This window comes from Meriones unguiculatus, chromosome 4 (assembly GCF_030254825.1).
Source record: "Meriones unguiculatus strain TT.TT164.6M chromosome 4, Bangor_MerUng_6.1, whole genome shotgun sequence".
NCBI classification, from domain to species: domain Eukaryota; kingdom Metazoa; phylum Chordata; class Mammalia; order Rodentia; family Muridae; genus Meriones; species Meriones unguiculatus.
Window position 1 is genome coordinate 10,840,816 of NC_083352.1, and position 23,603 is coordinate 10,864,418.

Below are 23,603 nucleotides of genomic sequence, written 5' to 3' on the forward strand. Positions count from 1 at the left end.
AAAGAAGGGGGAGATAGAAAGACCTGGAGAGGACAGGAGCTCCACAAGGAGAACAACAGGACCAAAAAATCTGGCACAGGGGTCTTTTCTGAGAATAATCCTCCAATCAAGGACCATGCATGGAGATAACCTAGAACCCCTGTTCAGATGTAGCCCATGGCAGCTCAGTGTCCAGGTGGGTTCCCTAGTAAGGGCAACAGGGGCTGTGTCTGACATGAACTCAGTGGCCTGCTCTTTGATCACCTCCCCGTGAGGGGGGAGCAGCCTTGCCAGGCCACAGAGGGGGACATTGCAGCCACTCCTGATGAGACCTAATAAGCTAGGACCAGATGGAAGGAGAGGAGGACCTCCCTATTAGTGGACTTGGAGAGGAGCATAGGAGAAGATGAGGGAGGGAGGGTGGAATTGGGAGGGAATAAGGGAGGGAGCTACAGCTGGGATACAAAGTGAATAAAATGAAATTAATATAAAAAATAAAAATTTAATTAAAAAAAGAAGCTGAAAAAATAAAGATATTTTAATTGCGTCTGTGATGTACATGAATACCCCTGTGTCTTGCCATTGTTGTCTGTATACCTCCTCAGCCTCTAACACAGCACCAACTTTGCAATAGGTGTTGTAGATGCTCTAGAGACCAGTGAAGCACCCGAGAGGGCTCGTGATGTTTACCCGGAATCAATGCATATAAGGTAGGTTTAAGTATCTATGGACCTTCTAAGGCCTAACTACCACAGATGCCAAGGGCCACCTGCACATACAGGATTATGTGGGTATTTGTCCATGTGGAGTGGTGAGGTCTGATAGAGAGAGAATGTATGCTTCTCAAATAGCTTTTCAAAAAGAATATGTGCATTAGTTTTACAGGTATGTAAAATTAAATTTTAATAAATAAAATTTAATACTCCGCTCAGAGTATGACAGGCAGCTGTGCAAAGATGGAGGTCAGTTAACAAGCCCTGAGAGCTTTACATGGTCAAGCAAGGAGTTGTAGCAGGAGTGGGCAGGACTGTCTAGGAGGCTTCAGGGACAAAAGAGTCTACCCCAATGGAGGAGGCTCTGGACAGGGCCAATCAGGGAGGAAGAAATAGAGCATGGGAGGTAGAATGTATAAAAGTTCAAGCCAGAGCCCCTGGATGGACCCTTAATCAAGCCCCTCCTCTGCCCTTGATATATTTTTTTTGTCCCTTCTGTGGCTAATGCCTGCTTGAGATCTCTAACTGTTACTCTTACTGTCTGATAGACCCATGATATCCAACTATTACTCTTTCTCAGTGACTTTCTTCTCTTCAGCTGTCATTTCACTTTCCTTTCACACTCTCACGTTCTTGCTGGGCCTTTTTTCCAAGATGTACAATTGTTTTGTCTGTCTCAAGGAATGAACTTGGTCGTTCCCTGGACAAACACCCCTCACTCAAGGCCTCTGTAACCAAACATAAATTGAAATGTTCTGGGCTCATCTGCTACCTGCTAGTAAGACACTCCAACCCAGACAAACCAAGGGAGACCAAAGCATTCATTCACGCAATTTGTCTCGTTAAAAGTCTACATTAGGCATTGTATCGACAATGTTTATAATGTTACTTCTGTAATGTTAACAATGTGTAAGCTTGTCAAGAATTTCCTTCAACTGTACCACACAGTACAATTTCCCATGGACAGTCAGGAACAGAAAAACAGTCAAAGAGCTGTGAATGGCTGCTGAGAGACAGTCATGTCTAAGGCACAGTGTGCTGGTGTGCTGTTGCAGAGTACAGTCCTTGATGCCCTTCCCTGGCATTCATTTTGCCTCCTTTATTGTGTAAATCACAGCTGTTCTCAGCACTGTTGTGAATGCAGTATCCCGGAGAAATTTTAGTCCACAACTCTTAACAGTACCAAATTCACTACAGTGTCATGTTACTGGAGTTTTAATTAAACTCAGATCTGGGAACTACAGCATAAAGTTAAAGTTGCAAACAAAAGCATCTGCAAAACTCTCCAGTGGAATGAGGAAGAACTGGGGGTAGGAAAGTATGGAGGGAGGGCCAGCTAACATATAATCTGCCCTTGCAGTATATGCAGTTAAACACAGTACCGTGTACAGGGAATATATGCCAGGAAACATGATAAAGGTTACAGTGTCTTCCAGAACAAATGTCCCCTGATACCATCTTTACATTTTCTCTCAACATTCTTGACATAATACCATCCAAAACTGGTCTGGATTTCCTGGGATTCAGAAGCCCAGCTACAACTATCTCAGCCAATGTGGCCGCTTATTAGTATTTAGAGCATGAAAACTATCTCTGTTTAAAAGTCCCAGCACAAATGTACAGCAGTGCTTCCAGCTGTTAGGACAAACTGTGTGCTTTTGTTTACTGGTAATTTTCAGGTAGAAGATGTAGGTTGTATTGACTCTGCCCCAGTGAAATTATTAAGGCTTGTTAAACTCCCAGAAAATATTAAAATCAAGATCAAGTTCTGTTTTGTGAGTATAGTGAAACTTAAAAAAAAAAGCACAATGTGTACTTTTACTTATTTTCCAAGCCATTATTTTCAAAAATCAAGCATATTTTCTTAAATGAGTTACTTCATCAAAATTACGGGTAGGTAAGTTGAATATCAATTGAGTAAATTATTTACAAATACTTATGCCTCTCTCTTAGCTTCTTCCTTCTTTAATTTATTTGGATCAAAATGATGTGCTGATACATTTCAGAATACTTACTTTCAGGGAGAGGTGTGGACTGAGTTCTGGAATGGTACAGAGATGTGTGTGATTGCCTCTACACTCATGACTAGAAAGGCTATACATTTGAGAGATGGGAGGATGCTCAGTGATGTGTTTCTATGCCAGCATGAGAACCTGGACTTGTAGTCTTTAGAGCTACACAGAAAAGCTCGGGATGGCTTCACACCCTTCTCATCTCAGCACTGGAGAGACAGAGACCAGCGGTTTCCTCATATTTTCTAGCCAGCTAGCCTAGCCAATTGGTGAGTGTTGGCTAGGGAGGGATACTGATTCAGAAAATTCAAACCAAACCAAACAACAAAACCAGGAAGAAGATAGAAAATGTGTGGAATAGCCCTGGGGAATAACACTCAAAGTTGATGTCAGGCTTCTAAACATGCATGTACCCTCTCCATCATACACACATATAAAATGTTATATATTTATTAATATTACATAACACCACTCTGTTGATTTCCCCTCTCTCTTCTTATTAATATTTAATGGAGGCTTACATTCACCTGCAGGACTGACCCAACACCTGTTCTCTTTCATGGGAGACATTGCTCTTTTTCATCCAGAAAAATAAACCACAAGGGGAATTCTGAGAAAAGTAAATATTGAAGTCCTCAAAAGAGATGGAAAAGTGTGTTTTTACAGAGTCATTCACAATGGTGCATGTTCTCTACTCCTTAGAGTCAGTGGGATGATTTTTATATCACTGCAGTCAGGTGTACTCCACTCAAGAAATTCATATTTACTTATATGTCACTCAGTGAGCAAGTGAATTTATTGACCCCGCTGCTCAAATTCACCTTGGGAATCTCCTGATACAGCAATCACTTATCTTGATTAAGCATACATTGAAATTTAAATGAGCTATAAAGTAGTATGTTGGCATTATGTATGCTATTATTAGCATGTAGTAAGCAGGCACAACAGGTTTCATGGTGACATTTTCCTATGTAAATAGAAGATATCTTGATGGCATTTGCTCTCCATCAACCAAAGGTATCTTTCATCCCCATTCTACAGCTCCCTTTCCCATTCTCTAACAGTCTCCTGTCTACAATTCTATAGATCTCACTGGTTCTCTCTCTCTTTCTCTTTCTCTCTCTCTCACTCTCTCTCTCATTTCCCTCCCCAGTTTTAAGTTCTCTTTCTTGCCCCACTTACAGATGGGATCTATCATGAGGTCAGTCAGTGGATCCTTATATAGAAATCACAACACAACAGCTTCCTGCTCTATGTGATGAGCTTGGGCAGACATCTCTTTGTGGCTTAAGAAACTCACCAGGGCCTCTTCATTGCAAAAAAAAAAAAAAAAAGGCTTTGGTTTAAATGTTTCCCCTTTTCCTTAGTTTCTTACAACTTCATTTTATCAGTCTAATTTTAAGTTGCCTTTTTTTTATGCCTTCTTCAGGACAGCAGGCCAATTCCTGTTTTGTTTGCTTCTTTTGTTGTTTGTTTGTTGTTTGTTTTCATTTGCTTCCCTTCCACTAACACGGGTAGAGATTTCTTTACACCGAATCCCTGGCTGGTCTCTGAGGCTTGCTTTGGCACATGGCTTACTAGCTAATGTAAAGCAAGCAGAAGACACAATTTGTCCTTTCTTACTAATAAGACTCCTCCACTATGACTCATTCAGCAGGAACAGAATTCAAAGAGGGTGTGTCTGTGGCCTTCTCAGACCACCCAGCTGAGGCTGAATACTAAGGACAGCCATGGAAGCTCAGCTCAGCGAAGCTCATGCACACATTGAGACACACAGCGAACCTGTAGAGTTAGTACTCAGTGTCGAAGGTATTGTGCCACCCAGCAAAGCTCACGACACACATAGGTTTCCCCAGTTACTGTAGACCGGTGAGTTTACAATTACAAAGACATGGGAAATCATGTGAGGAACAACTAAGCCACAACTGAACATTTTCTTCCCAAGCTCAGACTTTGATCATGAAGTCCACGGCCTAATGCTTCTCACGTAAGGACACTGAACACACCTCTCATTGTCAAATGATTGATCCTATACATCAAGTACCTGATGGTCTTTCCAGGATCGGCCTCTATGGTCCAAGTGCAGTGGAGGTTGTTGTCATATGGGGCGGGGTAGCCAGGAGACAGTATGCGCCCTGATGTGGCTGCATGGATCAGACCCCCACATTCGGCTGCAAAAGACACAGGTAGAAAGTCTACTCAGGTGTCTGCTTGATCTCTTGTTTAGTTTTACAAGCAAACCCTAGCATGTCTGTCTGAATGCACAGAAGAGGAACCAGTCACCTGCCCATCACTTCTATTTTACTTTTTCCCAAGCTAAAGCCACACAGGTAGCCTGCATCTGCAGAGTCACCACAGCTGAGCATGCAAACTTTAGCACTCTCCTGCCCTGGTTCTAGTGGCAACTGCACATGCAGTCAACCCTGCACAGAGCAGGCTTGTCTACCTTCATTCCTAGCATGTGCTCACATGTGCACACACATCTTGGGAACTGGTGGAAAGGACTAAGCTCCCAGCTACAATGCTGCCTGTTTCGGGAGTTTGGCCAGAACTACTCACAAAAGATACTTATACTTGGCTCCTTAACTGTTGTCTCAGAAGGTGGGGCTGGGAGAGAGAAGAACCTCACTTGAGTATCCACCCCTCTCCCCAAAACTAGTTGTATATAATTCTGTCCTAATTACACATGGCCTCTGGAGGTCTCAGGAAGGGCTAGAGTCTATAGGTGGGAAAAGACTGGGTAGAGGGAGCTCCACTACAGGTCACGAGGGTGTTACTATGCACTGAGCGCACGCCTTCTAGTGTGGCTGCTGCTTTAAGGCCACCCTTGCCTCTTCCCATAACTCTGGACACACTTTTTTGTCAGTAAGCTGAATAAACTCCTTGGTTCCAAGAGTGAACTGTAATGGAACTGACCCTCAGTTTGTTGTTGGGACCTTAGGAGGAGGGATAGCTCCCGCTATGTCTAGCTTGGGATGAAACCAGCATATATACAAACACAATAACTGAGCAGGGAGAGACCTGCCCTTTCCCAAGAACATGCCCCAAGCCACGTGTAGCATGATCCCTTTCGCCTGGCTCTTGACAGGAGTCTGACCCAGCTTCCCCAACTCACCCACACAGGAAGGCATAGGTTTGTCCCACACCCTCCGGTCCCCGCTCAAGCAGGTCAGGGTACTGCTGCCATGCATTGTGTAGCCTGGATTGCAGCTGTAGAGAACGACAGTGTCTGTGAAGTGGCCGTCATCTCGGATCCTGTAGCCATAGTTAGGAATGCCTGGGTCCTCACATTTCACTAGGTCAAAACCTAGAGGGAGAGAGGAACAGGTGAATCAACTCAAGAGAGAACACACATCGGCCTTTAAACCGCAGGCATGGAAGTGTTGGAATAAAAAGGCACAGGAGTACTTTTAAAGGACAAAGGAATTGTGTGTCTTGGTAAGGTCTATTGGCAAATGGTGTGTGTTCTTACTATGTTTTTGTTTTTCAAGGCAGGGTTTCTCTGTGTATCCTTGACTGGCCTGGACTAGATGTGTGGACCAGGCTGGCTTCAAATTCACAGAGATCTGCCTGCCTCTGCCTCCCCAAGGCTGGGATTAAAGGTGTGTGCTCCCACAGCTAGCTATGGCCTGCTTTTAAGAGTAGAGCTTCATAGTCTCTCTTCCCTCTGTCTAGTTTCTGCCTCACAGGTTCTGTGTTTCCACCATTCCATTCCAACTCTGGTGAGCACACTGCTTTTTCCAGCTCAAAGTTCCTTACAGCCATAAGCTCAGAGCTCCTGCTCAACTCAAGACTCCTCCACAAGAGAGTGTCACACCAAGTCGTGAGGGCACTATGCAGCAAGCTCACAGGTGTCTGAATCACATCACCCACCACCTGACAACTTTCCCACCTCCAAGATCACAAACTCACAGGAATTAAAAAGCTGTTGTTAGGGCTTGGGAAATAACTCTGTCCATTGGTTAAGTGCCTGCCTTGGAAGCACAAGACTTGAGTCTGGATCTTCAGCAGCTACATTAAATGCCTCCAATGTGAGAAGCAGCAGCAGGAGGATCCCTGGAGCTAGCTGGTCACAGAGCTCCAGTTCAATGATAGACCTTGGCTCAACAAATAAGATGGAAAGCAATGGAGGAAGACACCATCCTCAATCACCCACTTTCATACACATACACACACATAGGATGGATGCATAACCATAAAAATCACCCCTGCCCTCTCAAACTGGGTCTCAGAAGATCCCATCAGCCATGATCCTGAAGCCTAGTCTTGAGCCACCTGAGGACCTCAGAAGTTCAGACTCCATCAGGAATCACAAAGATGTTTTACCATGAGCCCTTAAGTGAGTGGAAGAGAGAAATGAAGATTCATCTGCTGTGGTTCTGAGAGCTGCCCGTTGTTTTCATGGAAGGGCTGACTGTGGAGACAGCCTCACACTGACGTGTTTCTCTACCAATCACGATGCAGATTTCAATGATTATAAAAAGCAGAGCTGGAAAGTTGTGGCGCCACATGGTCTGTTTGCTTCCATCCTCCCTAACCTTTCTTTCCCAAATTAGATTAAATTTGCAAATGAATGTGTGACTTTCCACACTGTTTGCCTGTCAAGCTTGCACGCCTTTGAGGAGAAATTGCTCTTTACATTCACAATCTGGTTTCACTCCAGTGAGCTTTAAATAAGCAAGACTGAGTCTTGCTACTTTGTAGATGGAAAGGAAAGAGCAGGCTGCTGGTCCCTTCCTGCACCACAACTCTTTTGCAAAGTTGCCTGCTCTACAGTATTAGACTTCACTGGCTACGCAGTCATTATCCTTACAGTAACTTCACTTTATTTCCAAATGTTAACCATCTACGTAAACTGGAACACAAGAACAGATGTACCTGTCACGTTAGTGCTAAAAAGGGACAGTTTGAATTGCCACAGCTCAGTGTCTGACTAGAAACAGGTCTCAATTGTACGCAGCTTTGGAGTGATGCAATTATCTGTCTCAGAACTATACTGGAGCCTTGTGCAGGATGTGAGGAGGCCCTCCAGGGCCCCAGTGCTGCATAAGGACTGAGTGATGGTGTGAGTGTGGGCTGTCATGATGCCATTTCATGTGGCTTTGATTTTGGAAGACTGTCATCCGAACTGGGCATCAGAATGCAGTCCGGCCCAGGCTTTGGGACAACAGGAACAGAATAACCAGCTAGGCTACAGTAACCTCACACCTGGAGGAAGGTTCCATTGGTGGGAGCAAATGTTTTGTCCAAATGTCCCATTATCTTCATCTGAGTGTGCTGAGCATCAGCCCAGGGGGATATACACTTGGGGAATCCATTAGACAGACGAAGTCCAGGTAGAAAATTATCAACACAATGAAAACAATGTTGAGTCTTATCATCCATGCTACTGTATCAGGACCCCAAATCAACTGAGGCATCCAGTTAGTATGACACTTCGCACAGAATCGGCCAGCAACTCCTGTCATTGAGGCATCCAACTGCAAGCCACCCAGAGACTCTCTACACATTGCACTCTGAGGTGGCCAGGCCATACGGACTATCTGAAGCTCACCCCACCATCTCCAGAAGTCCATCTGCCAAGAGCAGCTGGAATCCTGATACCGTAACTTTACAAAAATGCCACATGGGGATCCATGTTCAGCATGTGCAGAAGTCATGCACCCTCAGTTGGGTTGCTAGAACAGGCTGTTGACAACCTTGAGTGGGTGTTTGATCAGGTTTTTAAACTGTGCAACTGCTGTGCATCCGTGAAAAGTGCCTGTTTGGTGTAATGGTCTCAATCACAGTTGGAGTAGGGTGATTTCTCCAGTCCACTAATGCATGTCAAGTAATTATACACATGCATGCATTCAAAATTACATATATTTACACACACACACACACACACACACACAATCATATACATTCACACACAGAGCTATAAGCCATCACACACATATACCCATTTGGGGGGAAGATGAGGATGGGCATATACAAATGATAACAGTGGCCATTCAGTTTCACAGTGAATCACAGCTTCCATGTAGCAAGGACCCGGCCCAGCAAACTTTCTTTAATGTGGATATGTGCCTGCATTTCTGAAAACCTAATCAACCACCCACTTCACTCAATGTTGCCAACAAAGTGCTATAGCAATCTAACTAAGGGCAACCATGGTCTTAGGAGTTCAGTGGATAGTTTCAGTAGAGCATGGCCACCATTGCCCAGATGGAACACAGATGTGAGTTCTTATATTACTCAGGACCTGTATCCATTATGCCAAGCAAGTGTGTTCTTTGTAGAACCAAATCTTCCAGGTCCACAAGTAGATTTATTCCACACTTATCTTAGAAGAACATTTTCTTCTCTTCCAAAGGCTTGAAGCCTTTATTTGAAGCAAGGAAGAAACATTTAAAAAAAGTGAGATGTAATAACACATATCAGTAAAAATGTCAATTGATTTTGATGTGGAGGAAGAGGAAGGTTTAGTGACTGTTCTATCACTTAGTCTAGGAACTTGTTTGTACCACATGCCAGGCCAAGCAGGGAAGAAAGCTGATTATTGATGAAGGCGGCTGTCAGTCTTCCCAGGCCATGTATTATTTCTTCCCACACTTTTATTATTTCTTCAAAAGGTCACATGAAATCCATTGCCTTGTAAAAGTCCTGTACTCAATTCTGCACATCCGTAGGCTTACCCAGTGTCTTCTGTGAAATATACCTTTCCTCACTTGAAGGCAGAAGAGGATTTGGCCATTCCAGAACTCATTTGTCTAATTTTCAATCCATCAAAGAAACTTTGTTCCACTAAACTTTCTAACGGCTTGTTAACGCACACAGTCACAGCAGAAATCAGAGTATTTATACATGGGTGGGGGGTGAAGAGAATGTGACTTTGATCTATATTTTGGTGGGGTGAGAGGAAGGTATATGGTCTTCCAGAGCTAAGGCTGATGTCCCTTGTGCTACGAAGGACCTGAGTCAATTGCCATGAAACAAGGCACTTGCCTGTGTGGGTACCCGAGTTTGGTCAGTGTTTGCGTAGGTCTCCAGTCTTAGAGCTACCAATGTTCTAGCTGCCCCTGTGCACAGATACCCCTCTAGACTCTTTGGGTTTCCAGGAATGCAGGTCTACAGTAGCACAGGAAGCTCAATCCACGCCATCTGCAAGTAGAATAATCTAACAATGATTTCAAATATTGATAAAGACATTGAGTTGATGGGTAATTGAAGAAGTCTGAAATGATGTTGCATCATCCTGTGATCAGTCCTCACTGTTTTTCTTTTTACTACAGCTTATTTTTTACTAAAGCTAATACTTTTTACTACAGCTTATTTTATGAATCCAAGTCATTAGAAGACATTTTATTTGAATCTGCAAAAAAAACATCTCTATAAAAGAGGCATATCTAATACTATGTGAACTTAAAAAGGTCTCTAAAAAGTTTATCTGGAGTCTACTAAGCGGTAACAGCTTAAAAATGCAGGCAAGCAACCTCTCCTATGGAGAAGCAATAGGGCTGCCAGGAATCAGTGTGACTGCTGACTGTGTGTTCTTTATGCCACAGAAACTTTGAAAAATAAATCAAGTTATTTGTGTCAAAACATTATGAGGAACTATAGTCTAACTCTGAATATTTAGTCATTTTGCGTCTGTCATTCTTCTAGAGGTTTCTTCATAAGTCATAAGTGCATCAAGGATGCTAGGAACAAGATGTTTTAGTCAAAACAAGAGCCAGACATCAAGTAGATGAAATTTATCCTCAATATCTTTTACAATAATTACCCATTTTTATATTCTTCACATCATGTCTTTTCTAAGACATGTCTAGTCTCCTACATCTCTCCCAAGTCTGATCAGGACTTAGTGATAGACTGAATTTTCATCCTCTAATTTTCTAACTGAAGCTTTACTCTGCATGTATCCCTCTTTGCAGTAAGGACCAGGAGCTGTGTGTTCTTAGCTCTAGCTCTGTGCCCTGAAGAATGTGTCTTTCTGCTCAGTGAGCTACAGAATTGGGTTAGAGGAGGCACCCATCACCTATAGATCCCCAGTATCTTCTCCTGTGAGCAGCCTAAACTATCAGACACTGATGGCAAACCGCTACCTCACACAGGTTTACATAAGGCATCTCAACGGACACAATGTTCTTGCTTTGGTAAAATAATAATTTTCTTATTAATCCCTGAAAGCTTCCCCTCTCCAAAAAGATAGAGAACTATTTTGCATTTCTGCTTTAGAAAGGGGAAGTATACTGAAAAAAAAACCCACTAAATATCCATTTTGTTAACTCTGTTTGTACTCATATGAAATAAAAAAGAAGTCAGTCCAGGCTTAGCACTTAAACTAAATTTTGTGACTTACTTGTGAAGGAGAGTTAATTAATATTGAACTTCTTGAAGTAGTTAATTGACCTATGTTCTGAAACACAACTCATACTCAATTAAATTCTCTAACTGAAGTGTTTGTATTTGGTTTGAAAATATTATTATAAATCTGTGTCATTCTTTGGTCATGGCTACCATAAGCTTTTGCTGATTTATTAGATGAGGTAATTTTTCATTGATTGATTTCATCTCCCACCATATATTACATTGTTTTCTATTAACTTTTTTTATTGGCTTTTTCTCAAGATCACATTCAGCCTTTTTTCTTTTTTTTTTTTTACTTTATTAATTACAGTTTATTCACTTGGTATCCCTCCATAAGCCCCTCCCTCCTCCTCTCCCAGTCCCACCCTCTCTCCCCCTTCTTCACTCATGCCCTTCCCCAAGTCTACTGATAGGCGAGGTCCTCCTCTCCTTTCTTCTGATCTTAGGCTATCAGATCACATCAGGAGTGGCTGCACTGTCATCTTCTGTGGCCTGATAAGGCTGCTCCTCCCCTCAGAGGGAGATGATCAAAGAGCGGGCCAATCAGATTATGTCAGAGGCAGTCCCTCTTCCCATTACTATGTAACCCACTTGGACACTAAACTGCCATGGGCTACATCTGTGCAGGGGTTCTAGGTTATCTCCATGCACGGTACTTGGTTGGAGTATGAATCTCTGGGAAGACCCCTGTGCTCAAATTTTCTGGTTCTGTTTCTCTCCTTGTGGGGTTCCTGTCCTCTCCAGCTCTTAATAATTCCCACTTCTTACATAAGATTCCATGCACTCTGCCCAAGAGTTGGCCATAAGTCTCAGCATCTGCTTTGATAGTCTGCAAAGCAGAGCCTTTCAGAAGCCCTCTGTGGCAGGTTCCTAGGTTGTTTCCTGTTTTCTTCTTCTTCTGATGTCCATCCTCTTTGCCTTTCAGGATGGGGATTGAACGTTTTAGGCAGGGTCCTCTCTCTTGATTAGTTTTTTTAGATATACAGATTTTAGTAGGTTTGTCCTCTGCTATATGTCTATATGAGTGAGTATATACCGTGGGTGTCTTTCTGCTTCTGCAACAGCTCACTCAGTATGATCCTTTCCAGGTCCCACCATTTACCTGCAAATTTCATGATTTCCTTATTTTCATTGCAGAGTAATACTCCATTATGTACATGTACCAAAATTTCTGCATCCATTGTTCAGTTGAGGGGCATCTGGGCTGTTTCCAGCTTCTGGCTATTACAAATAAGGCTGATACAAACATGTTTGAGCAAATGTCCTTATTGTATACTTGAGCCTCTTTTGGATATATGCCTAGGAGTGGTAGGGCTGGATCTTGAGGAAGCGCTAGTCTAAGTTGTCTGAGAAAGCCCAGATTGATTTCCAGAGTGGTTGTACAAGTTTACATTCCCATCAGCAGTGGAGGAGGGTTCCCCTTTCCCTACAACCTCTCCAGCATGTGTTGTCACTTGAGTTTTTCATCTTGGCCATTCTGATGGGTGTAAGGTGAAATCTCAGGGTCGTTTTGAATTCCATTTCCCTAATGGCTAATGAGGTTGAGCATTTCTTTAAGTGTTTCTCTGCCATTCGATATTCCTCTACAGAGAGTTCTCTGTATAGCTCTGTTCCCCATTTTTTAATTGGATTACTTGGTTTGCTGCTTTTCAGCTTCTTTAGTTCTTTATATATACTGGATACTAGCCCTCTGTCAGATAAGGGGTTGGTGAAGATTCTTTCCCAATTTGTAGGCAGTCATTTTGTTTTGTTGACAGTGTTCTTTGCTTTACAGAAGCTTTCAGTTCATGAGGTCCCATTTATTGATTGTTGCTCTTAGAGCCTGTGCTGTTGGTGTTCTGTTTAGGAAGTTGTCTCCTGTACCAATGAGTTCTAGGATATTCCCCATTTTTCTTCTAACCGATTTAATGTGTCTGGTTTTATGTTGAGGTCTTTGATCCACTTAGACTTTAGTTTTGTGCAGGGTGATAAGTATGGATCTATTTTCATTTTTCCACATGTAGACATCCAGTTAGACCAGCAACATTTGTTGAAGATGCTATCTTTTTTCCATTGTATGGTTTTGGAATCTTTGTCAAAGATCAGGTGTCCATAAGTGTGTGCGTTTATTTCTGGATCTTCTGTTCAGTTCCATTGATCCACCATTCTGTTTCTATGCCAGTACCATGCAGTTTTTAAAACTGTTGCTCTATAGTACAACTTAAGATCAGGGATGGAGGTACCTCCTGAAGAGGGATCTTTTATTGTAGAGGATTGTTTTAGCAATTCTGGGTTTCTTTTTATTCCATATGAAGTTGAGAATTTTTCTTTCAAGGTCTGTAAAGAATTGTGTCAGTAATTTGATGGGAATTGCATTGAATCTGTAGATCGCTTTTGGTAAGATGGCCATTTTTACTATGTTTATCCTGCCAAGCCATGAGCATGGGAGATCTTTCCATCTTCTGATATCTTCTTCTAATTCTTTCCTCAGGGACTGGAAATTTTTTTCATACAAGTCTTTGACTTGCTTGATTAGGGTTACACCAAGGTACTTTATGTCCTTTATGGCTATTGTAAAGAGTGTTGTTTTCCTAATTTCTTTCTCAGCCCTTTTGTCTTTTGGCTACTGATTTTTTTTTTTTGAGTTAATTTTGTATCCGGCCACTTTGCTGAAGGTGTTTATCAGAGGTAGGGTTCCCTGGTAGAGTTTTGGGGGTCACTCATGTATACTATCATATCATCAGCAAATAGTGATAATTTGACTTCTTCCTTTCCAATTTGTATCCCCTTGATCTCCTTCAACTGTCTTATTGTTCTAGCAAGGATTTCCAGAACTATGTTGAAGAGATATGGAGAGAGTGGGCAGCCTTGTCTTCTCCCTGATTTCAGTGGGATTGCTTTAAGTTTCTCTCCGTTCAGTTTGATGTTGGCTATAGGTTTGCTGTATATTGCCTTTACTATGTTTAGATAAATGCCTTGTATCCCTTATCTCTCCAATACTTTAACCATGAATGGATGTTGGATTTTGTCAAATGCTTTTTCAACATCTAGGGAGATTATCATGGGTTTTTTTTTTTTTCATTTTGTTAATATGGTGGATCACATTAATGGATTTCTGTATATTGAACCGCCCCTGCATACTTAAGATGAAGCCTACTTGGTCATAGTGGATGATATATTTGATGTGATCTTGTACTCGGTTTGCAAGTATTTTGTTGAGCATTTTTGCATCAATGTTCACGAGGAAGATGGGCCTGAAATTCTCTTTCTTTGTTGTGTCTTTGTGAGGTTTAGGTACCAAGGTGACTGTGTCTTCATAGAATGAGTTTGGTGACGTTCCTTCTGTTTCTATTTTGTGGAATAGTTTGAAAAGAACTGGAGTTAGGTCATCTTTGAAGGTCTGGTAGAATTCTGTGCTGAAACCATCTGGTCCTGGGCTTTTTTTGGATGGGAGACTTTCGATGACCCCTTCTATTTCCTTGAGGGATTTAGGGCTTAATTGATTTACCTGGTTCTGATTCAGGTTTGGTAAGTTGAATCAATCAAGAAAATTGTCCATTTCATTTAGATTTTCAAATTTTGTGGCATATAGACTTTTGAACTAAGTCCTAATGATTGTTTGGATTTCCTCAGTGTCTGTCATTATGTCCCCCTTTTCATTTCTGATTTTGTTGATTTGGATGGTGTCTCTCTGCCTTTTAGTTAGCTTGGCTAAGGGTTTGTCTATCTTGTTGATTTTCTCAAAGAACCAGCTCTTGGTTTCATTGATTCTTTGAATTGTTTTATTTGTTTCTAATTGATTGATTTCAGCCATGAGTTTGATTATTTCCACCTGTCTACTCCTTTTTGGTATGTCTGCTTCTTCTATTTCTAGGGTTTTTAAGTGAGCCATTAAGTTGTTTGAATGAGCTGTCTCGAATTTCTTCTTGAAGGCACTTAGTGCTATGAACGTTCCTCTTAGCACTGCTTTCATTGTGTTCACAAGTTTTGGTATGTTGTGTCTTCATTTTCATTGAGTTCTAGAAAGACTTTAATTTTTTTCTTTATTTCTTCCCTGACCCAGCTGTCATTTAGTAGCAAGTTGTTCAGTTTCCACGTGTGTGTAGGCTTTTTGCTATTTCTGTTGTTTTTGAGGTCTAGCTTTAGTCCATGGTGATCAGATAGGATACAAGTGATTATTTCAACCTTCTTATATCTGTTGAGGCTTGTATGTGACAAACTATATGGTCTACTTTGGAGGTTCCATGATATGCTGAGAAGGTAAATTCTTTTGTGTTTGGATGAAAGGTTCTGTAGATGTCTGTTAGATCCATTTTATTAATGATCTCAGTTAGAGTTATGTTTTCTTTGATTTTAATTTCTGTTTTGTTGACCAGTCCTTTGTTGAGAGGAGAGTGTTGAACTCTCCCACTATTAATGTGTAGGGATCTATGTGTGGTTTAGGTTTTATCAATGTTTATTTTACAAATGTGAGTGCCCTTGTATTTGGGGCATAGATGTTCAGGATTGTGATGTCTTCCTGGTGGAATTTTCCCTTGATGAGTATCAAGTGTCCTTCCCCATCTCTTGTTATTAATTTTGGTTGAAAGTCTATTTTATCAGATATTAGAATGGCTACTCCTGCTTGCTTCTTGGGTCCATTTGCTTGGAAAGCAGTCTTCCAACACTTTACCCTCAGGTAATCTCTATCTTTGTGACATAGGTGTGTTTCTTGTATGAAACAGATTGCTGGGTTTTGTTACACATCCATTCTGTTAGTCTGTGTCTTTTTATTGGAGAATTGAGTCCATTGATGTTGAGAGAGATCAATGACCAGTGGTTGTTAGATCCTTTGATTTTGATGTTGGCTGTGGTCCTAAGGTTGTGTGCTTGGTTGCTTTTTGTTTTACTGTAGTAAGGTTAATTATTTCCTATGTTTTCTTGAAAGTAGCTAGTTTTCTAGGGTTGTATTTTTCTCTTCTACTGTCTTCTGTAATGCTGGATTTGTGTGTAGGTATTGTTGAAATTTGTTTTTGTCATCGAATATCTTGTTTTCTCCGTCTATGAGGACTGAGAGTTTTGGTGGTTATAGTAGTCTGGGCTGACATCTGTGTTCTCTTAGGGTCTTCATGATATCTGTCCAGGTCCTTCTGGTTTTCATAGTCTCTGTTGAAAAGTCAGGTGTGATTCTAATGGGTTTGCCATTATATGTTACTTGGCCTTTTTCCCTTGAAGCTTTTAGTATTTTTTCTTTGTTTGTTACTTACTGTTTTGATTATTATGAGGTGGAAGGATTTTCTTTTCTGGTCTAATTTATTGGGTGTTCTCTAGGCCTCTTGTATTCTTATTGGCCTCTTCTTTAAGTTGGGAAAAGTTTCTTCAATGATTTTGTTGAAAATATTTTCTGGGCCTTGGAACAGGGAATCTTCTTTTTCCTCTATTCCTATTTTTCTTGGATTTTGTGTTTTTATGTTGTCTTGAATTTCTTGGATGCTCTGTGTCAGGAATTTTTTAAATTTAACATTTTCTTTGAGAGAGACATCTTTTTCTTCCATTGTATCTTCCACACCTGAGATTCTTTCTTCCATCTCTTGCAGTCTATTGTTTATGCTAACCTCTGTAATTCCTGTTTTCTTCCTTAAGTTCTTTCTCTCCACAATTTCCTCCATTTGTGTTTTGTTTAATTTTTCCAATTCTATCTTCAGATCTTGAGCTGTTTTGTTGATTTCCTTCACCTGTCTGACTGTATTTTTCATGTTTTTCCACCAATTCCTTCAGCTGTTTGTTTTATTTCATTATTTCATAATCTCTGTTTCTTTTATTTCATTCAATGATTTAAGCATTTCCTCCCTAAAGGCCACAAACTGTTTGGCTGCAACTTTCTGTATTTCTTTACATATGGCCATAATCTGTTTGTTTTTATATTCCTCTATTTCTTTAAGGATGGCCATAATCTGTTTGAGGTTATCTTCCTCTAGGTTTTTACGAATTTTATTTGTTTTTTCTGTTATCCTCTTCATGAGTATAGATGTTAGGTCATCTTCTTGAATTTCAATTATGCTGGGGTGTCCAGGGCTGCTTGCCCCTGGATAACTGGGTTCTGGAGATGCCATATTGCTCTGTCTTTTGTTGGTTGAGCTTTTATGCTGGCCTCTACCCATTGGGCTATCTTAGATGTTTGGGGTTAGTTTCTGGTGGTTCCTGGAATCCTGTGTTGGAGAGAATCCCCTTGGCAGAAAGATGGTTTTTCTGAAGGAAGCCTTCTCAGCTTTTTGGGTATAGTCACTGGATGGCAGGTGTTTTTCAGGAGTTGCTGCTGCTCACCTCAGGCATAGAGACCTGAGTGGTAACTGTAGTCCTTAGTGGAGATGGCTCTCCTCTCACCTGGAGAAGTCCTGAAGACAGCTGCCCTGCTTTGGAGTTTCTTGCTGTAAATTTAGTGATCTGTTGCTAACCTGTGTGATTTTGTGGTTTGGTCAGTTTTGTTAGGGATAACTGGTCGAGACTTGGAACATTTTCTGGGTGTTGATCTCAGGGATTCCGGGCTTTTGTAGGTCTGAGTGTGTAATAGCTGTCCCTGCCTCTTCACTGTTGGGCAGTGGCACTGACCAGGGAGAAATACCCTTCTCCCTTCCCTCATCCCTTACCATCAATGAAGGCAGGAGAGCTGGCCCTAGCATCATGAGAGTGGAAGAACTTCCCATTGCCTCCATGGGCTGCAACAGTTCTGTTCCTCATGCAGGCAACAGGGTAGAACTGGCCCTGTTTGTGGTGGTTGCTGCTGATCCGGGTGATTGCTCTGAGAGTGGGAGAGTAGGCAGACTGATGAGCACAGATACCTCTCAGGCCTAGATCCAGGGCTTTTAGTTGGCCTATTCCAACATCTACCCCATGGGGCATTCAGGCTCCATGCAGGAATGAATGAAAGGGGTCAGGCCTATACATCCAAAACTATAGGATCTTTGCGACACAGGGCAAAAACAGAATATCTGAGAGGGGTTCCAGTGACATTCCAGTATTGACAGTAGCAGAACGACACGTAATTGCATGAACAGTTGCAAGCAAAGTAGTGTGGACAAAAGGCTACCCTGTGGACACACTGTGACACACTACAGCTTTCATAGTGAGATTCTTTTCTCTGTTGGGGGAGAGGTTACAAGGGTGGAGGTTGAATATGAGGGTAGGGGGAGATAAGTGAGACTGGGGTGTGTTTTGTGAAATTCACAAAGAACAAAAAAAAAAAGGTTTTGTAAAGAAAATGCCTTCTGATATCCCTAAAACTACCCTGTGCATGTTATCAAGTAACTGATGACTGTACCATAAACATACACTAATAATTTTTAAGAAGAAACAATAAAGCAAGGTTACTACAGATATGGTATTTTCAAGTTGATCCTGAAATAATTTACTATTCTGAATTTGATGTCCAAATTGAAGACAAAGCATCATAGCTGGTTGGCTCTGCCCTCCTGAGAGGAGCCAAGAATTGGGACAACATTCTCTCTGAGTTTCCTCTGTAGAGGAATTCAAATTCTTCACCCTCTGATTTTTCATCATGCATTCCTACTTTCTGTGTTTTAGGGTGAAGCTGTATGGAGCAGGGACACGTGAGACATGGTAACAGAGTGAAGTGATGACCCGCCTGTGGCCATTATCCTCATCTACACACTGAGCTTGAAATTGTAGCCAAGGACCCTGATTCACTTTCTAAGACACTGTCATCAACATTTTTGAGCCATGATTACTGCTGGCCTCAAGAAGTAGAGGAAATAGGTCCCACTTTCTTCCCTGGAACCAAGAAAATAAATACTGGTAAAGCATTTTGCTAAAGGCTGGAGGAAAGGCCAGGGGTATAGAGACACAGAGAGGCATCTGGGGGCTAGCAGGAATAGATCACATGATCAAGACGAAAGCCATCTGGACAGTTCTAGAAGCAAGCATGGATCCTTAAGTCCTCAAACCAGAGTGAAAACATACTGAAAAGACAATTCTCTTCTCAGGGACGACAGAGAGAGAATGTGGTGCCAGAGAAGAATGAATAATGTGCAGCCCACCCATGACCTCTGCATCTTCTGAAGCTCCCCATCAGAGATATGGAGGCCAAAAGGGTGGGACTGAAGAGAAGAAAGTTTGGGGACACAAAATACATTGGCCTGATGCTAATGTCACTGAACCTGCTCAGGCTGCCACAGAAATGCTGGGAATGACACACACACAAACAGACCCACACGGGTGCTGGGCGTGACACACACCACAGACCCAGCATTTAAGAGTTCATTTGTGGTAATGTGGATTTGACTGGAGTGAGAAAAGACAGGCAGACAGAGTAACTGCAAAGCTAGCAAAAGTATGGTTTAGAGGGCAATGATTGGAATGAGCACTTGCTAGCTGATGTGGAGGAGAGAGAGCAGCTTGCAAAAGAGAGAGAAAGTCTGCATGTTGTGAATACAGGGGTCAGATATCAGTGTTAGGTGGAATCTCATCGCACCATTGATTTAGATATCACCACCCCTCACCACGGCTTCCCTAGGAGTCCAGGGAAGCAAAGGCCCTTTCAACTGATAATAATTAGGAGCTAATTCTAATAAGCACATTTCAGGGACTACTCACACATAGAGCAAGACATCTTGGCTCCTCTTAGATTCTGCTGGGAAAATTGGACCCATGACTAAGTGTAGATTCTGACAACTGTCTAGGAACACATCAACACATGCACCTGCACCATCCCTGCCAGGGCACGCCATGCTCACTCATGCTTTGGCACTTCCTTTGCTCTTTTCTCTTTGGATTCTTCCAAATTATATGTGCAAGCTGTTCATTTCCATCTTTGTAAATTCAAAGGAGGGACATATGTGGTGAGAGGAGGCACAGATTATTTTTAGTTTCCATGTTAACATTTCCAGAGTTCTTGCAAGTAACTGTCACAAGCAAACAACAGACAGTTATGTGCCTGGTATTAATGGTTTTCTATCTAAGCTCACTATGTCCATATATTGTAGTCTCTTTTTACACATTTAATTTTAATTTAAAAAAAAAGTAGTCTCATATAATTCACCAGTAAATATTTATTTTGCAACATAAGATAAACATTGAACACAGAGTTTAAAACCTGGGAATGTCAGCACAAATAAAGGCTAAGGAAGCAACAAAAGACAATCCCTTCAACGCAACCCAAATGCCAAAATGAAGCATATAGAAATTATAATGTGACTTCAAGATTTTAAATTCTCAACATACCCTTTCAACAATATTTCTAAGAATCTTTAGGGCTTCTGTAAAATTAAATTACATGATTATTTTTAAAAGGTAAGAATAACCACATGAAACCCTTTAAATGCAAATGTTAGCTAAACAACTGGAAACATTCATATATATATGTATATGAATATTCATGTATATATATGAATTCATATGTATACATATACGTATATATGTATGTACATATATAAATTCTGTTAGTACTTTCTCAGCATTTAACCTCAATTCCCGTTGCATACATTTATGTTTATTTAATTTTCATGATAATGTCCAAATTGAAGCCTCTAAAAATACTCTCTGTAAGCTCTGGTTAATATATTCTTTTCACCCACCGTTGGCTTAGAAGCCTGAGGAGTTAGCAAGTCCTGACACTGAAAGCTTATTTAGGGACATGATCCTTTGTGTGGCCCTCACTTGTCAAGGGCTCATATGGCAGTGACAGACACATGCTCCATGCCACGTGAGGCAGAAGGCAGTTACCTACAACATATTCTGACAAGAGGCTGGTCGCACAAGGCAGAATGCTAGGACACTTAAAGTCAACTTAAATGTTCAAAGCCCAGTGGCATTCAGGCTCCATGGGGCAGTGTGAGGCTGGGGTCTCCTAAGGGAAGGGACTTCATATCCGCTTAGTGTTTCTAACCCAAATACTGGGAAATGGGAGGGCAGGAAGCCAGGGCAGAGGAGGTGCAAGTCCATTTGCTTCCCTGTGCTAGCCTTGGATAAATCGCCTGTCAGCAGGCCCAACTCCATGCAGCTCCCAGAGGCCTTAATGCTTGGGGAAGACATCCTGCCACATTTGGGGAATTTGGACTGCAGCTCTCCTTGCTTGCCTAGGCAGAATCATGTGGTTTTTAATCATTCGACATCATGCAGAGGACCTCATTGGTTCTTAGTTATAAGTATGAGATTTCCATCTTCCCAGAACCTGTTCAATTTGGATTGAGCAATGGAACCAGCATACCCCATGGCGAGTATCCCCACCTTAGCTGGCCCACACCTGCTCCTCCCCGTATGTCTCTGAGAGCCTTTCCTAGCATAGCTACTAGCAAACATTAGAATTTGTTGGATATACCCACTTAACCCCTTCAGTCCATATACATCTTAGAAAAAAAAAAACAAAAAACAAAGCCTCCCATGGAGAGCTTCTGAGGACCCTGAACAGAAGGACTAGAGTAGGCAACAGTCCACCTCGAGAAAGGGGCTGAGAGCACCTCAGTGAGATGCCAGGGGCCAAAGAAGTGGGATTGGAGGAGAAAGAGGAACTGGGCACCTGAGCCCTGCCTGGAGGTGCTCTGACTTGAGCCTTGGTGTCCCTGGACATGGTCTGTCTTGTTTCTTGCTGTTAAATGGGATTGGCATAGAGAAGGTTTTTAAGAAGGATGAAAGGATTTATGAAAACACCTCGAGCTTTTCATAAATCAACTATGCATAAATATGTGGGATTTCCAATAATACTTGAATTTATTGCTTCTGTGCTATAATGACTCACTTGCTGTTACTTCTATCCTTCCAGAATTAATAGGTATGAGGGAGCGGCTGTACCCTGTGTGGGAATGTGCCACCTCAAGCATGAAATGAGGTCGTCATCCACTAAGAAGTGTCATCAGTGGCCGAAGCACGGCTCACATGGCCCAGTGTTAGGAAACAAGCTACATACGGGTTCTCAAGACCCACATCTCATGCTTCAAGAAATTGCTGAGTGACTGCCAGCTGTCAGTCTCACTGTAACTCCTTAGTGCCAGGCAGCCCTCTATCTGCTGCTTCTTCAGTCATGAACAGACAGCCACCTTCTTAGTAGCTGAAGTTCTATAGTGTCCTAACAGACTTGGTGCAAATCCTAAACATTAAGTAAGGATGAATTTCACAACACAAAATGTCATGAGTAGAATAGAGCCATTGTAGTGTGTCTCTTTGTCAGAGTTATCTCTCCTGTCTTGGGAGATCAGCTATTGCAGCGGTACCTGTAAGCTCCCATTAAATTTCTGGTCATAAGGTCATCCAAGAAGCGCCCAGAAGCTAGCTTTCTGTATTACATGAAGAAGTGCGGCTCCCCACTGTACAAGTCAGTTTGTGCCCTCAGACGGAATAGCCTCCTTTTGCAGTTCCATATACTGTCCCTTGCTACTCTCCAAGCACTACGTATGCTCTAGAATCTCTTATCATTCCTGCCATAAACACAAGGACCAGTGCTGTTCTTGCTTTTCATCATTTTATTTCTTATTCTTAGTGTCTGTAACTTCATGTGGGAGGTAACCTTCCTGATAGCAGGTGCAGGATTACTTTAATTTTAATCCACACAATGCTGGGCCTTAATGCATAAACCATGACATATGGTCATGTCACCACATTTAATTGGTGTTCATTTTAATCTAGACAGCACAGTTATAGCTGCCAAAGACTAAACCAAAATAACAATCTTCTAGTGATTTCCAAGTTTAGTAGAACATAAACTTGACCGCTTGTCCACACACAGCAACTAGCAAACAGGCTTTCAAAAACAAGAAGATAAATTTGTGCCCTGCAAATTTTAATACTTCCTAATTTCTGCAAGAAATTGGAAGGATTTAAAAATAGCATTCCATCAGAAATAGGCAGCAATGGAAATTTCAAGATGAGTTTAATAATAATAATTCATGTGTGTAGACTAGAAGCTGGCAAGTTTCCCATTTCTCCACAGACTGAGTTTCCAAAGTGGGAATCCCATTGGCCCTGTGCTGTATTGATGTAAGGATGCTCATGGCACGTGCACATATTAAGACAGATACAAACATGGGTTATTTTACACCACATAAATTTCAATATAGATATCTTTATTAGAAATACAAAGTGGTTTTGTTTTGGTTATAATAAATTTAGTTAGAGGATGGAATAGGAGCTGAAAGTGAACACTCAGGTTTATGACAGCCAGTGGCCTGGGTAGCAGAGTAGATTTGCAACAGAAACAGAATCCTCTCCTGTTCTTTTGTTTCTAGGCTTTGTTTTGCTTTCTCGTTTCAGGCCAGGCTATCCTGGAACTGGCCATTCTTCTGCCTTCCTCTATCTGTCACTGGGATTACAGGCCTAGGCAACCATCCAAACAGTCTGCATTTCTTGAAAAACACTTTTCTTGTTTCTATCTTCTACAAAGAGAACTGCCATACCATCACGTCTGGATATATCTTAAATTTCAAAATATCAGTGAGGTGATGATCATCCATTCAAGTCATCAAGGAGTAATAATCTATAAATTAGCCATTTCCAACCATTTTCTTCATTGCTTTATCATCTAAGATAGTAGAACAATGATCTCTTATCCTAAACAAGCCTGATCCACACTGGTCTTAAA

At 41.6% G+C, this 23,603-nt stretch overlaps 1 protein-coding gene across 2 annotated transcripts in view; it reads right to left on the reverse strand.

Moving 5' to 3' along the window:
• The window catches only part of Csmd1 (CUB and Sushi multiple domains 1), a 1,585,983-nt gene that overhangs the window by 239,783 nt on the left and 1,322,597 nt on the right, over nt 1-23,603 (reverse strand). For both annotated transcript variants that reach the window (XM_060381443.1, XM_060381442.1), the window contains exons 24-25: nt 5,820-6,011; nt 4,749-4,875 (exon numbers count right to left, since the gene is read on the reverse strand). In XM_060381443.1, coding sequence (XP_060237426.1) covers nt 4,749-4,875; nt 5,820-6,011 — 319 coding nt within the window. The remainder of the gene's footprint in view (nt 1-4,748; nt 4,876-5,819; nt 6,012-23,603) is intronic.